This window comes from Eublepharis macularius, chromosome 2 (genome assembly GCF_028583425.1).
Source record: "Eublepharis macularius isolate TG4126 chromosome 2, MPM_Emac_v1.0, whole genome shotgun sequence".
Classification (NCBI taxonomy): domain Eukaryota; kingdom Metazoa; phylum Chordata; class Lepidosauria; order Squamata; family Eublepharidae; genus Eublepharis; species Eublepharis macularius.
This window is the reverse complement of record NC_072791.1, coordinates 203854863-203869828: the sequence shown is the minus strand read 5'-3', so window position 1 is coordinate 203869828 and position 14966 is coordinate 203854863. Positions and strand designations below refer to the sequence as shown.

Genomic DNA, 14966 nt, shown 5'->3' with positions numbered 1-14966 from the left:
CAAAAAAGGGTACCCACCTATTTGGAACATGAGCTGTGTAGATGGATTTCATAACATGAAGTTTCCCCCCTTCCCAGAATATCCTGATTATGAACTTGATGAAAAATACCTGGAAGGTGTATTTGTAAGACAAGGTGGAGTAATTAAGCTGACAGTACCAATTAAAGGAAAACCCATCCCAATATGTAAATGGACGAAAGAAGGACATGATGTCACCAAGAGAGCCATGATTGCCACTTCCGAAACGAACACTGAACTTGTGGTTAAAGATGCAGAAAGAGAAGATTCCGGCACCTATGATTTGACACTTGAAAACAAATGTGGCAAGAAGGTGGTTTACATCAAAGTCAGAGTGATTGGCATTCCAAACCCACCAGAAGGACCGCTTGAGTATGATGACATTCAAGCCCGCTCTGTTAGAGTCAGCTGGAAACCTCCAACCGATGATGGTGGTGCAGATATACTAGGCTACATTGTTGAAAGGCGTGAAGTACCTAAGACTGCTTGGTACACTGTTGATTCCAGAGTAAGAGGTACATCATTAGTAGTCAAAGGACTCAAAGAAAACGTGGAGTATCACTTCCGTGTTTCTGCTGAAAACCAGTTTGGTGTAAGCAAATCCGTGAAATCTGAGGAGCCAGCTGTGCCAAAGACACCTTTGAGTAAGTATACATTTTAACATTGATTTTTTGTTGTTGAAAGGAAAAGCCTACAGTTATTACTGCTAGAGTGTATTAAAGGAATACATAAAAGAGTGTGGAAATATATGGTTATTTTATTTTATTTCCCCCAGATCCTCCAGAACCTTCAAGCTACCCACCAGAAATACTTGATGTCACAAAGAGTTCTATTAGCTTATCTTGGTCCAGACCTAGAGATGATGGTGGCTCTCGTATCACTGGCTACTACATCGAACGCAGAGAAACATCTACTGAGAAATGGGTCAGGCATAACAAGACTCACATCACAACCACTATGTATACACTCACAGGGCTTATTCCAGATGCTGAATATCAATTCCGGGTGATTGCCCAAAATGATATTGGTGAGAGCGAACCAGGTCCTGCTTCTGAGCCTGTAGTATGCAAGGATCCATTTGGTAAATACATGTCTATTAAATTCCATGTTATAGAGCAACAAAGTCTTGGCAGTAGGGAAGTTTTAATCCATTATAAAATTATTTTTGAATTTTACAGACAAACCAAGTCAGCCTGGAGAAATTGAGATCACATCTGTATCTAAGGACAGCATTACTCTAGAATGGGAACGACCAGAATGTGATGGCGGTAAAGAGATTATTGGATACTGGGTTGAGTATCGCCAATCTGGAGAAAGCACATGGAAGAAATGCAATAAAGAACGGATCAAAGATAGGCAATTTACAATGGGTGGCTTGCTGGAGTCTACAGAATATGAATTCAGAGTTTTTGCAGAAAACGAGACTGGAATCAGCAGACCTCGTAGAACAGCCATGACAGTAAAGACTAAATTAACTTGTAAGTTGAAATGTTCAGACATATTTACTATGCTTTTTGTTCCACTGTGCTTGATTGTACAGTATCACCATAAAGAATTAAATGGTATAGATACCTAATCGAATTGAATTGTTGGTTTTACAGTTTTGGCCATTTCAAGATGTAATTCTAGCACTTTAATGGCATGCATCTCCTTTGGCAAATTGATCAACATGAAGAAAACAAGCTGTTTCTGAAAATGGCATTGTTTAAAAATGGACAAAATGAAAATTGTATGTCGGGACAAAGTATTGTCGTTTGAAGGGCGCAATATGAGTTTCAGACTTACTGTTTTTCTCCTTTTGCAGCTGGAGAAGCTCCGGGAATAAGGCAAGAAATGAAGGATGTCACTACGAATCTGGGTGAACCAGGTCAGTTGTCATGCCAGATTATTGGGAGACCTCTTCCTGATATTAAATGGTATCGCTTTGGCAAAGAAGTCGTGCAAAGTCGAAAGTACAAGATGTCATCCGATGGACGCACCCATACATTGACAGTAGTCACAGAAGAGCAGGAAGACGAAGGAGTTTATACCTGCAGGGCTACCAACGATGTTGGCGAGATTGAAACAAGCGGCAAGCTCCTCTTGCAAGCTCCTCCACAATTCCATCCTGGCTTCCCACTAAAAGAGAAATACTATGCAGGTGTGGGTTCATCTCTTCGTCTCCATGTTGTCTACATTGGTCGTCCAGTGCCTGCCATTACTTGGTTCCATGGCAAGAAGCTTTTGAAGAGTGGAGAAAATATTACCATTGAGAACACAGAGCATTATACCCATCTGGTGATTAAAAATGTACAGCATAAAACCCATGCAGGAAAGTACAAAGTGCAACTGAGTAACACATTTGGAACTGTTGACACTGTACTCAATGTGGAAATACAAGGTAAACCATTGGCTTCCCGTTGTCTTTTGAAATGCTATCATCTAATGTTTTCTGCAGCATCAAGTTAAAATACCGTTTTTGTTTTGTTTGTTTTTGTAGACAAGCCAGATAAACCAACAGGACCAATTGTAGTGGAAGCTTTGCTAAAGAACTCTGCGGTAATCAGCTGGAAGCCACCTGAAGATGATGGAGGTGCCTTAATAACAAATTATGTCGTGGAGAAACGAGAAGCAAAAGAAGGCACAGAGTGGCAACTGGTATCTTCAAGCATTTCTGGCACAACCTGTAGAATTGTTAACCTAACTGAAAATGCTGGCTATTATTTCCGTGTCTTTGCTCAGAATACATATGGCATTAGCGAAGCACTGGAGGTTTCCTCTATTGTTGTTATCAAGACTCCGTTTGGTAAGTGTGCACCATAACCCTTCTCTCTGTTGATCTGCAATTCAGAGAAACAAAACTGACTTCATGTTCTGAATATTTCCTTCATTGCAGAAAAACCAGGCCAGCCAAGCCAGCCAACAGCATCTGCAGTGACAAAGGATTCCTGCGTTGTATCTTGGAAGCCACCTGCTAGCGATGGAGGCTCAAAGATCAGAAATTACTATCTAGAGAAACGTGAAAAGAAGCAAAACAAGTGGATTGCTGTAACAACTGAAGAAATTCGTGAAACTGTGTATTCAGTAACTGGTCTTATTGAAGGCCTTGAATATGACTTCCGTGTCAAATGTGAAAATCTAGGTGGTGAGAGTGAATGGAGTGAAGTTTCACAAACAATCATCCCGAAATCTGATGTACCAATTCAGGCACCACATTTCAAGGAAGAAATCAGGAATCTGAATGTGAAATTTAAGGGCAATGCCACATTTGTTTGCAAAATCACTGGTTATCCTAAGCCTGTTGTGAAATGGTTCAAGCAGGGTAAAGAGATTTTGCCCGAGGGTGAGAAGATCAAGATACAAGAATTCAAGGGTGGATATCACCAGCTGGTCATTTCAAATGTATCCGATGAAGATGCCACTGTGTACCAAGTGAGAGCAACCAATCAGGGAGGATCTGTCTCTGGAACGGCCTCATTAGATGTTGAAGGTAAAGAATACAATGACTTCCCTATACTTTTTCATAGCTCAGAATCGGGAATGTATTAGGTACAAACAAAAACTTATTAAAAAAACCCTGTGCTCTTTGTTTTTAGTTTTTTCTTTATATCCTCAAAATAAGCCCAGTAGGTGACAAACGCTGGAAATCGATGGGCAGCACAGAGGTTCAGCTGGAGGGTAGGGCCAAGTCACAACATGCTATATTTTGACTTCATAAGATCATAATAAAAGTCCTGCTAGATCCAACTATCTAGTCTGGCATCCCCTATCCTGCAGCTGCCAACCAATTGCTCTGGAGGGACAACAGTACACCTGGCACTGGTGTTCAGAGGTTTATGGCCTCTGGATGTCGAGGTTCCGTTTAATCACCATGGCTAGTAGCCACTGATAGACCTATCCTCCAAGAATGTATCTTAAACCCATTTTAAAACCTGTGGCCATTACTATATAGTCTGGCAGCGAATTCCACATTTTATTCACTCATTGTATAAAGAACTATTTCCTTGTGTCCATCCTGGGTCTACTGCCCATTGTATGCCCCCTAGTATTTGGGGAGAGGGAGAAAAAGTTCTTTCTGTCCACTAAACTGAAAAGCCCCAGACTCTTCAGCCTTTCCTCATAGGAAAGGTGCTGCAACCCCATAATCATCTTCTGTTTTTTTTCCCCTATCTCTGCAATGTCCTTTTTGAGATAAGGTGGCTAGAACTGCACACAGTATTCCATATGAAGCCGCACCGTAGACCTATACAAGGGCATTATAATACCGACCATTTTATTTTCAGTCCCTTTCCAAATAATCTCCAGCATAGAGTATGCCCTTTTTACTATTGCCGCACACTGGGTTGACATTTTTTATTGAGCTACCCACTACAAACCCAGTCTTTTTCCCTCTTAGTCTCAGAAAGTTCAAGAATGCAATGACACTAGGAGGCAATTGCATAAAACAAAATATTGATTACATATATTACAGCTGTACATTTGCAGCGTTAGAGCCATGAAATACTGTTATGGTTATTACAGTAAGGTAATAACAGGCTCTTTCACCGTTATCTGGTAAAAAGTTGCCGGCATTGTTACAGACATCATTACGGGACTTTAATCCCCCGAGGTTTTGATATGACTAACAATTTTTGCTCAACTGGCAACTTAATGAAAAGAAAGAGGGACAGACAAAGGGCTAATTGTTAGACACTACACTGCAGTTGCCTGAGTCTTTCCGAATTAATGAGAGCCACTGTGGTGGTCAGTTTAGGATCTGGCAGGCCCAGGATCAAATATCTACTCTGCCATTGAACCTTGCTGGGTGACCTTAGGTAAATCACACATCCTCAACCGTACCTACCTCACAGGATTGTTGTGACAATAACGTGAAAGAGGAGAACTGTGTAAGCCCCTTTGTGTCCCCATTGGGAAGAAAAAAGCACATACATAGCATAAATAAAATTATTTGTCTTCTGTTTAAACCTGTACTTTTATTCCTTCACTAATTTTATGTCCCCTTTTTGTTTTTGCTGCAGTTCCTGCTAGGATCCACTTGCCTAAAAATCTTGAAGGCATGGGAGCTGTTCATGCTCTCCGAGGAGAAGTAGTGAGCATCAAAATCCCATTCAGTGGCAAACCGGATCCAGTGATCACATGGCAAAAGGGACAAGATCTCATCGATACTAATGGACATTACCAAGTTATTGTGACGCGATCATTCACATCTCTTGTGTTCCCTAACGGCGTGGACAGAAAAGATGCTGGTTTCTACATTGTCTGTGCTAAAAACAGATTTGGCATCGATCAGAAAACAGTTGAATTAGAGGTGGCTGATGTGCCTGACGCACCAAGAGGATTGAAAGCAAGTGAAGTTTCAAGAGATTCTGTCAACTTAACATGGAATGCTCCAGCTAACGATGGCGGAAGTAGAGTCACGCACTATACAGTTGAGAAACGTGCTACCACAGCTGAGAGATGGATCCGTGTTGGTCAAGCTCGTGACACACGGTATACTGTGGTGAACCTGTTTGGTAAGACAAGCTACGTGTTCCGTGTTATAGCAGAGAATAAGTTTGGACAAAGCCAGCCTTCTGAAGCTACTGAGCCTGTTGTAACAAAAGAAGATAAGACTAGAACAGTAAATTATGACGAAGAAGTTGATGAGGCCAGAGAAATCAGCACAGCAAAAGCATCTCACTCTTCTACAAAGGAACTCTATGATAAATACATGATTGCTGAAGAACTTGGGCGTGGACAATTTGGAATTGCCCACCGGTGTGTGGAGTCGGTTTCTAAGAAAACCTACCTGGCCAAGTTTGTCAAAGTAAAAGGTGCTGATCAAGTCCTAGTAAAGAAAGAAATTTCCATCCTTAACATTGCTAGGCACAGAAATATCTTATATCTTCATGAATCGTTTGAAAGCCTAGAAGAACTGATCATGATCTCAGAGTTTATATCTGGAGTCGACATCTTTGAAAGGCTAAATACCCCAGCGTTTGAACTTAATGAAAGAGAAATTGTAAGTTATGTACGTCAAGTCTGTGAAGCGCTCGAATTCCTACACAGTCATAGCATTGGGCACTTTGATATCAGGCCAGAGAACATTATTTACTTCACAAGAAGAAGTTCTGTAGTTAAAATCATTGAATTTGGACAAGCCAGGCAACTAAAACCTGGGGATAATTTCAGACTCCAGTTTACATCACCTGAATATTACGGACCTGAAATCCATCAACATGATTTGGTCAGCACAGCCAGTGACATGTGGTCCCTTGGAACTCTAGTGTATGTACTTCTAAGCGGCCTGAATCCTTTCGTTGCTGAAACAAACCAACAGACGATAGAAAACATAATCAATGCTGAATACAACTTTGATGAAGAAGCATTCAGAGATATAAGTACTGAGGCCTTAGACTTTGTTGACCGCCTCCTGGTAAAAGAAAGGAAAGCGCGCATGACTGCTGCTGAGGCTCTTGAACATACTTGGCTGAAGCAGAGGACAGAGAAAACCAGCACTAAAGTCATCAAAACATTAAGACACAGGCGTTACTACCAAACCTTGGTGAAGAAGGAATGGAATACCGTTGTGTCTGTAGCCCGTGTTGCATGGGGTGGTGCAATCAGATCCCAGAGAGGTGTTACAGTTGCTAAAGTTAAAGTAGCCTCAATTGACATCGGACCTATTTCTGGGCAGATAATGCACGTGGCTGGAGAAGAAGGAGGGCATGCCAAATATGTCTGCAAGATTGAAAACTATGATTCAGCTACCGAAGTGACTTGGTACTTCGGAGTAAGACAGCTGGAGAACAACGAAAAATACGAAATCAGCTACCATGAAGGAGTGGCTACTATGTATGTCAAAGATATTGCTAAATCAGATGACGGTACCTACAGGTGCAAAGTAGTCAACGACTATGGAGAAGATAGTTCTTATGCAGAACTATTTGTTAAGGGTGTGAGAGAGGTCTCTGACTATTACAGATGCAGAACTGTCAAGAGAGTGAAGCGCCGAGTAGATACCATGAGACTTTTGGAGAGGCCACCAGAATTTACTCTGCCTCTATACAACCGTACTGCTTACATTGGTGAAAATATCAGGTTTGGAGTAACTATAACAGTTCACCCAGAACCTCGTGTAACATGGTTCAAATCAGGTCAGAAAATTAAGCCAGGTGACGATGACAGGAAGTACACCTTTGAATCCGATAAAGGTCTTTATCAGCTTCTCATCCATAATGTGACTGAAGATGACTCTGCTGAATACACTGTGCTGGCACGCAACAAATACGGTGAAGACAGCTGCAAGGCTAAGTTAACTGTTGTTGAGCATGCACCTGCTGAAGCTACCACCTTGAGACCCATGTTCAAAAGGCTATTGGCAAATGCAGACTGCCAAGAAGGCCACAGTGTCTGCTTTGAGATCAGAGTATCAGGTATACCAAAACCAACGTTAAAATGGGAAAAAGATGGTCAGCCTATATCTACTGGTCCCCACATTGAAATTGTACATGAAGGACTAGATTACTATGCTTTGCACATCAGGGATACTTTACCAGAAGACAGTGGTTATTACAGAGTTACTGCTACAAACAGTGCTGGATCCACAAGCTGCCAGGCTTACTTGAAAGTGGAGCGCTTGAGATATGTCAAGCGTGAGTACACGTCTGAAGAAGAACGGCAAAAACTTGTACAAAAGCGGATTGACAAGACAGTGCGAATGGCAGAAATCCTTTCTGGAACTGAATCTGTTCCGCTGACACAAGTAGCACAGGAAGCACTCCGACAAGCTGCCATCCTATATAAACCAGCAGTAAGTACAAAAACAGTGAAAGGTGAATTTGAACTTAAAGAGGAACAAGTGAAAGAAGAAAAGAGACTCCGAATGCCTTATCAGATTCCAGAGCCTCGCAGACATGTGCGTGCTTTTGAAGAAGATCAGAACATCAAACAATTTGTGCCTATGTCAGACATGAAGTGGTACAAGAAGCTAAGAGACCAGTATGAAATGCCAGGAAAACTTGACAGAATTGTTCAGAAGCGACCAAAGCGCATTCGTCTTTCCAGATGGGAACAATTCTATGTTATGCCACTGCCACGCATTTCTGATCAATATAAACCTAAGTGGCGTATACCCAAGCTGTCGCAAGATGATCTTGAGACAGTGAGACCAGCACGCCGCCGCACACCTTCTCCTGATTATGAGTTTTACTACAGACCTAGAAGACGGTCACTTGGGGACCTGTCAGATGAAGAATTACTTCTGCCTGTTGATGACTATTTAGCCATGAAGAGGACCGAAGAAGAACGACTGCGGCTTGAAGAAGAACTGGAGCTAGGTTTTTCTGCTTCACCTCCAAGCAGAAGCCCTCCGCGCTTTGAACTGTCCTCTCTTCATTACTCTGCGGCAGATGCACAACTCACTGCTGAAGAATCTAGAGAAAGAGACCTGAGATATGCAACCTATCATATACCAACTAGAGAAGAAACTAGTGCAAGTTATGCTGAACTCAGACAACGTCACGACAGAGCTATTTATAAACCATCACAACAGAGACAGAGAATAATGGCTGAGAAAGAGGATGAAGAGCTACTACGTCCAGTTACCACAAGCCAGAGAATCGCTGAGTACAAGAGTGAGCTTGAGTACATGTCAGAAGAGGAAAAGAGACGACTGAGAAGACGACGAGAGAGAGAAATAACCGAGATTACATCAAGAGAGGAAGAAGAAGAAATAGAAATGGTGAAACATGTTCATAGAGAATTTTCACCTCCCTCAAGATTACTAAGAAGACGACGATCTCTTTCTCCAACTTACATTGAACTAATGCGTCCAGTATCTGAATTAATTCGACCCCGCTCACGGCCTGTGGAAGAAACAGAGAGAAGATCTCCTACGCCTGAGAGAACCCGGCCACGTTCACCTAGTCCAGTGTCAAGTGAGAGATCTCTCTCTCGATTTGAAAGGTCAGCAAGATTCGATATATTTTCTAGGTACGAGTCTATGAAAGCTGCTTTGAAAACTCAAAAAACCATGGAAAGAAAACATGAAGTTCTGACTCAAGAACCTTTCACTCTGGATCACACCCCACGTGTCACTCTGAGAATGCGTTCACATCGTGTACCATGTGGTACCAACACCAGATTCATTTTGAATGTCCAGTCCAAACCAACTGCTGAAGTCAGATGGTATCATAATGGTGTTGAAATCCAAGAAAGCCATAAGATACATTTTACTAATACTAGTGGTGTATTAACCTTGGAGATCCTTGATTGTCATATTGACGATAGTGGTACATACCGTGCGGTGTGCACAAACTATAAGGGAGAATGTTCTGACTATGCTACATTAGATGTTACAGGAGGAGACTACACTACTTATACCTCCCAGCGCAGAGATGAGGAAGTACCTAGATCCATTGTTCCTGACTTGACAAGGACTGAGGCGTATGCATTTGCCTCATTTAAGAAAACCTCTGCAACAGAAGCAAGTTCATCTATAAGAGAAGTAAAATCAGAACTTTCAGAATCGCGAGAGACACTGTCGTCACATGAACATTATGTTTCTGCTGAAAAGAAAGTCAGTGCATTGGAGGAAAAATCACTAGAAGAAAGAGCTGTACACCGGAAATTTAAAACTACTCTGCCAGCAACTATATTAACAAAACCACGATCGATCACTGTTTCTGAAGGAGAAACTGCAAGATTTTCTTGTGACATTGACGGTGAGCCAACACCAACAGTGACATGGATACGTGCAGGTCAAACCATAGTTTCTTCTGGACGTTACCAAGTCACACGTACACAATATAAATCTACCTTTGAGATTTCATCAGTCCAGACCTCAGATGAAGGAAGCTACACTGTAGTAGTAGAAAATTCTGAAGGGAGGCAAGAAGCCCACTTCAGTTTGACTGTTCAAAAGAAAAGGGTTCCAGAAAAAGCCGTTACATCATCTACAAGAGTCAAGTCTCCCGAGCGTCACGTGAAGTCTCCAGACAGGGTAAAATCTCCCAAGAGAGTAAAATCCCCTGAACCGTCTCCTGCCCCCTCCAAAGCCAAGTCAACACCTGGTGCCAAAACAACACCAGTAGAGAAAGTAGAGTTACCAGCTGCTGTTCCTCCAAAGCTAAAACAGCAGTTGAAGGCAGAAGCTTCTGGCGACAAAGTAAAATTCTCCTGTTCTGTAGAAAGCAGTGTTTTAAGTGTCCGAGAAGTAGCCTGGTACAAAGATGGCAAGAAACTGAAAGAGGATGACCGTTTCAAGTTTCATTATGCAGCTGATGGAACATATGAACTTAGACTTCATAATCTCAAGGAATCCGATCAAGGCGAATATACCTGTGAGGTTATCGGGGAAGGTGGCATTTCCAAAACCAGTTTCCAGTTTGCTGGCCAAGTTTTCAAAGGTATCAGTTCTCAAGTGTCAAGCTTAGCCAAAACTCAAAAATCAGTTCAGAAAGAGGCTGAGACACTTGAAGTATCTACCCAGAAGAAAGCTGCAGTGACCTCTCAAGAAAAGACAGTCGTCCAAGAAGAAGTGAAAAAATCTCTAGTATCTGAAGATACTAAAAAATCTTACCCAGAAGTCAAATCAACTACTAGCAAAATGACTGTGACTGAAGGCCAGAAGGCCACCCTAAAAGCCAGTATCATTGGAGCATCTAATGTGAAATGGTTTCTGAATGGAGTAGAACTTGCTAATTCTGAAGATTATAGATACGGTGTGTCTGGAAGTGATCACACTCTAACCCTCAAAAAAGCTACTCATAGAGACGAAGGAATTCTTACCTGTGAAGGGAAGACAGAACAAGGCATCGTCAAATGTCACTTTGATGTGAGTTTTTCAAAAGATCTTTCAACTGCACCAGCCTTTATCATACAACCCAAGTCTCAAAACATTGATGAAGGACAAGGTGTGTTGTTTACCTGTGAAATTTCCGGAGAGCCTTCTCCTGAAATCGAGTGGTTTAAAGATAACCAGCCAGTAAGTGGTCACTTTTGTTAGCCTTATATTTAATCTTGAGCTTCGGTTACACTTGATATTAATTCTACACCTCTTCCACTCAACAGATTGCTCTTTCAACCAACATCCAAGTAAAACGTTCCAAGAATGTTTATTCTCTTGCCATTCAAAATGCTGCAGTGAGTGACAGTGGGAAATACACTGTCAAAGCAAAAAACTATCACGGGCAATGTTCCGCAACAGCGTCCCTTACTGTCCTTCGTAAGTTTTTTTCCCTTTTAAGTCTCCTCTTAACATAAGTAGGGTATGTAGGATTTGACAAAAGTAACTGTATGAGTTGATTCTTTAACAAGTTAGTTTTCATTATCAAGCAAACTGAAATACAAATTATATTTAAAATATGATATTTAAAATAAAATATTCAGAATACAGTATTTACATGTAAACCTGTTTTTTGTCAGCTCCATGTTAGATGAAAGCTTTTAATATCGTACGTCATCTAGGCAAAGAGCAAGAGTCCAGTAGCGCCTATAAGACAAATAAAATTAGTGGTTAGGATTAGGGTATGAGCTTTTGTGAGCCACAACTCACTCCTTCAGATAACTGCTTCAGGTATCTGAAGAAGTGAGTAGTGGCTCACGAAAGCTCATACGTCACCACTGATTTTGTTAGTCTTATAGCTGCTATTGGACTCCTGCTCTTTTCCATTGCTACAGACAGACTAACATAGCTACCCATCTTGATCTATCTTTATGTAATCTTACCATTAACCCTTTGGTTCTCGTGATCACTGTTTAATAAACTGTCAGAATTGCTAATCTCAAAGATGGAATTTGTTTTAATGTTGCATTAAATTTCTCAGACCTGTTAAATTTTCTTAATGCTTAATATCTGTCTAATGCTTTCAGTGTTAAAAAACTTCACATATATTATCACAGTATTTTTAACTTAGTATTACAATTTATGAACATCTCGATTCCAGGAATCAATGGGTTACTCTGTGTTTTGCTATTCATGTGTTTATGTGCTGGTATTTAAGGAAAGCTGTAGGGTTTTTACTATTGCCTGCAGGCAGATTACTAGCTATGAAAGATAACTAGAAAAAACAAAGTACCTCAATTTTTTCAGTTAAAAAAACCCTACATTATTTCATCTTTGGTTGGCTATATATATATATTTAAGAGAAAAGGAAAATATGTTATTAAAAATATGATCCACAGTTGAAATGAAACACTTGCAAATTAAGTTTTCCTTAAATAACAAACAAGTCTCTTTTTTGAAAAAGTCGATATTATTGATTGCATGACCACCAATCCATGTGATGTCATTGGTTTTTCCGTCTGTGTTTGCTATGCTCCACAGCTCTGATTGAAGAACCTCCAAAAGAGGTAGTGTTGAGGACAAGTGGTGATGCAAGCATGCAGGAAAGTTTCTCTTCGCAGTCATTTCAAATGTCTGCTTCTAGACAAGAAGCTTCGTTCAGCAGTAGCAGCAGTAGCAGCATGACTGAAATGAAATTTGCAAGCATGTCTGCCAAAAGCATGTCTTCCATGAAAGAATCCCTTGTAGAGATGAGCTCCAGCAGTATAATGGGGAAATCTAGTCTGACCCAACTGGAGAGTTCAACTAGTAGAATGATTAAATCTGGTATGAGAGGTGAGCAATACCATTATATGTAGAGCTAGAAAAAACACGTACAATATCCTGGGGTAGTTTGAGTAGAATAACATGTCACAGTGAAATTTCGTTTCGGCCACGAACTAATTTAAAAAAACCTTTCTTTTCCCATTTTGCAAAGGAATACCACCGAAAATCGAAGCCCTTCCGAATGATATCTCCATTGAGGAAGGAAAGGTTCTCACCATATCCTGTGCCTTTTCTGGCGAACCTACTCCCGAAATTACATGGTCCTGCAGAGGAAAAGACATTTCCAGTCAGGGTGGTAGATTTCACATTGAAACTTGTGAAGATTTAACCACTCTTATCATCATGGATGTTCAAAAGAATGATGGAGGACTTTACACACTGAATTTAGGGAATGAGTTTGGCACTGATTCTGCCATTGTGAATATTGATGTTCGATCGATTTAGAGGGCTTGCCCTATTTATTTACACTTGACTTTTGGCAAGTGACTCATATGGACTGAAATATCTGATCTGTAAATATATAAAAAATATTTTTGTACCTACCTGAACCAGACAAAAGTCCAAGGAAATACATTATGACTTATAGTCATCACTGTTCAACTTTAAAAACAATGTTTCTTTTGACATGTACATACTGTATATAGCCGAAGATAACGGTTATGGAGTTTTGTACCCTTTATTTTATGACATTTTAAAATGTAACTTTTGGAACAAACCGTTGGTAGGAGAAAGTTTCCTAGGGAACGAATACCCTGCTCAACATTGAACTAACTTTTTGCGCCTCAACAAGATGTTGATGACTAAGAATGCCTCAACAGGTAGAGAGGCTCCCTGTTGAAGACTTATTTACCTACACCTAAGAGATAATGCTGTGCATGGTGTCTTTATACCTGCACGAATAAATTTTGACTCAGAAACATAAAGCATTGGTGAGATTTACAAATACCCTCCTGTAAGTCCCACTTTAACGTCTTATGTTGCATCTGGTCAATGGCAAACTATATTTATTTTCATGACTGAAACTCACAGTACTTTGAACAAATTGCAACGGCCAGCATTTTGCTCACCACCTGTGAGTGTGTTGTTTCTGGCGCATTGACTGCCTAAATAGCTTTCCAATAAAGTAACATCACCTGACTATCCCGTTTGACAAAGCTATTTTGGGTACTCAAGTGCAGAAGCAATACCAACTCTTGGAGGTTCCTCGGATGCAGTGATTGTGTGGTAGTTTTAGAAGAGTCTGATAAATACCCTCAACTCCAGGCAATTAAGCTTTGAACCGCAGTTTAGAAGAATTAAACTGTTGTTACAACATCACATTTTGCCCTCAACTTAAAAATTTAAGTAGCTTATTTTATGTAGTAATAAGAAATTGTATTGATAGCTGTTTTGCTGAACCTCCTTGAGATATTGCTCATTTGAAATAAAGCATGCTACCTGCACCTCAGCACGTGTGGTTTAGTTATTCTTTCTAGCACCTCCATTGGCACCCTTCACATAATTTTATGCCTCTTATATAGAAAAAGAGCTTCCACTCTTCATCCTATCGAGTCCAGTTTTCCTCCTCGAACTTTTATCTTCACACTGAAGCAAAAATGCATGTTAACATTGGGACACTTGTTAGTGGAACAAATTCAGAATTCCTGTTTAGAAAAAATGGCCATAAAAAACAGCTATCTAGCCGGAACTTCATCAGCCAAAAGGGACCAGAGAGTCAAAGCAGAATGGTGGTTAGACTATGGGCTAGGACTGATGGAGGAGCAAAGTGTAAATCCCCTACCATGAAGCTCACTGAATAACTTTGGGTCAGTCTTCATCTCGTAGCCTAGTCTACCTCACAGGGTTGTTGTTGTTAGAATAAAATTGAGAGCGGTGAGAATCATGTATACTGCTGATAGGACTGCCATCTCTGGGTTGGGAAATTCCTAGAGAATTTGGGGGCAGAGCCTGGGAAGGGTGGAGTTTAAGGAGGGGAGGAACCTCAACTGGGTATAATGCCATACAGCCCACCCTCTAAAGCAGCCATTTTCTCCAGGGGAACTGAAATCAGTTGGAATTCTGGAAAATCTCCATATCCCACCAAGAAGGTGGCAATGCTAACTGCTGAGCTGCTTGGAGAAAAATTGGGATAAAATGTAAAAAAACAAATTATTATTTTCCATTTTATTCCGCCCCTCCCACACAAGCAGGCCCAAATGGCTTTGTCGCATAAAGGAATGCTTGTAAGTCACTAGAAAGCTTTTTTAAAAAACGCAGTAAGGGGTGGGTTGGGGGTTTGTTTTGTTAACAGATTATTACTTTAAAAAAAAACGGATCAGTGGTAATATCCGAGTTGTGCTATCGAACCCACTTCAAGCTCTGGTAGCTAAAAAATCAG

General features: G+C 40.8%; 1 protein-coding gene across 1 annotated transcript in view; it reads left to right on the top strand.

Annotated features, from left to right (window-relative positions):
• TTN (titin) overlaps window positions 1–14036 on the top strand; it is a 330572-nt gene extending 316536 nt beyond the window's left edge. The window contains exons 311-320 of the mRNA XM_054971277.1: window positions 78–662; window positions 794–1099; window positions 1197–1496; window positions 1823–2398; window positions 2498–2803; window positions 2894–3487; window positions 5016–10963; window positions 11050–11203; window positions 12305–12598; window positions 12741–14036. Of these exons, the coding sequence (XP_054827252.1) occupies window positions 78–662; window positions 794–1099; window positions 1197–1496; window positions 1823–2398; window positions 2498–2803; window positions 2894–3487; window positions 5016–10963; window positions 11050–11203; window positions 12305–12598; window positions 12741–13033 (9356 nt within the window). The 3' untranslated portion in view covers window positions 13034–14036. The remainder of the gene's footprint in view (window positions 1–77; window positions 663–793; window positions 1100–1196; window positions 1497–1822; window positions 2399–2497; window positions 2804–2893; window positions 3488–5015; window positions 10964–11049; window positions 11204–12304; window positions 12599–12740) is intronic.
• The last annotated feature ends 930 nt before the right edge of the window (window positions 14037–14966 follow it).